This window comes from Opisthorchis viverrini (assembly GCF_000715545.1).
Source record: "Opisthorchis viverrini unplaced genomic scaffold opera_v5_7, whole genome shotgun sequence".
NCBI lineage: Eukaryota > Metazoa > Platyhelminthes > Trematoda > Opisthorchiida > Opisthorchiidae > Opisthorchis > Opisthorchis viverrini.
In genome coordinates, this window is record NW_008751663.1 from 2090954 (window position 1) to 2092426 (window position 1473).

Consider the following 1473-nt stretch of genomic DNA (forward strand, 5'->3'; position numbering starts at 1 on the left):
TATGAGAGTGTATGAACACTAAATTCTATCTAAGCGGCACGACCAACTCTCATTCTTCTCCGTATACGAAGCTCAGAAAAAGCATAAATTTAACTGAGAAAATGTCCGAATACTAGTTTGAGCAAAAATAAACGACAAACGGAACTTTACGGAGGTTGCGTTCTCAAATGAGTAGGCCAATAATAGACACACTGGGATTTACCCATTCTATCAAATTATCAGGATCGAAGAACTCCGCGACAATGGAGCTAAACACCGTAAAAAGTCCAGAGGGGGAAACAATAAAAGTTGTTAATTGGATAAAATCATTATCACCGAAGCGCACATTCGATTCACCAAATCCGAAGAACTAACAGGATAACGCGGTTAAATTGCATCGAAAGAAAATTTGCAATCAGGGAGGTCGGGTAGATCAGAACACGGCGTAACAGAATTGGAAAACGGGCCAGTTGACCCAGCAGATAAAGCTACTAAAAATTAATCAGATATCAAAATAGCTGACTGAGACTCGCCAAAGATGAACTGCAGAACGGGCCAAACGAAAATAAAACTATTGAAATGAAGGTGCTCAACGAATCAACTAGACGCACGGTAAACGGGCCAGGAGGCAACCAAAATTCTGAAGAGACGAGTCACACTGTCCACTGGCAAACCGTCAGATACCACACATTACAAATAATAAACGCTCTTTGCAGAAAAATATAAACCAGCACAGGTTTGAGGAGACTGCCCACCTAGGCATTCAGTGGCAATGCTTCCTCTCATGATGACATGAACAGATCGAACTTCCTCCGACATCAGCCAATGAACTCACCCCAAATATCAACGCTCAACTTCTGGTTAAAAATCTTCAGGAGTATATTATAAATATTTTGTCTGCCAATTTACCCCTGGCGCCTCCGTAGGTGGATGGTGTACATTTGATTTATCGCGTTGTTGTTCTGCCGTTCAAGATGTATGGGATGTTAATTCCGTCACCGAATTCACACTTGCGGATGAGCCGTATGAACTACTTTGAGCAGGAGAAGTGTACGTTGCTATTGATTGCACTGGGTAAACGGAAGGACGGGTCGGAGGAACCGCGGTTGCGGAAAAGTAAGGATTTATCGAAGTAGATTACTGAATATGACCCGGATTTGTCGTGAGCAAGTGTTCTGAGCATGGCAGGGCAGCGAACAAAGCCGGTTGTTGTGATTTAGCAACCTCAACCTCAGGTATTTGGTTCACCTGGCCGAACTGGCCACAAACATCATTGGTGATACGAACAGAGTTTGGCCATCCAAATGAAGGTGGGGAATCAATCGAACCGGATTCACCCGGGTGTGCAGAAGGACGAAGACCAGAACACGGATCCCCGTTTTTCACTTGCGCGTGTCGTTGTGAGGATGAAAGACTCGTGGCCAGAGTAATGCTCAGGTTAGGCCGAGTAGCGTTAGGATACACCTTCGCAGGTAAGGGTGCACCAGCGTTCAT

General features: G+C 44.6%; 1 protein-coding gene across 1 annotated transcript; it reads right to left on the reverse strand.

Moving 5' to 3' along the window:
* Positions 1–1116: 1116 nt before the first annotated feature.
* Positions 1117–1473, reverse strand: T265_00717 (hypothetical protein; the record flags this gene model as incomplete). Its single annotated transcript, XM_009164566.1, has 1 exon — positions 1117–1473. The coding sequence occupies one exon, from the start codon at positions 1471–1473 to the stop codon at positions 1117–1119; it is 357 nt and encodes a 118-aa protein (XP_009162830.1).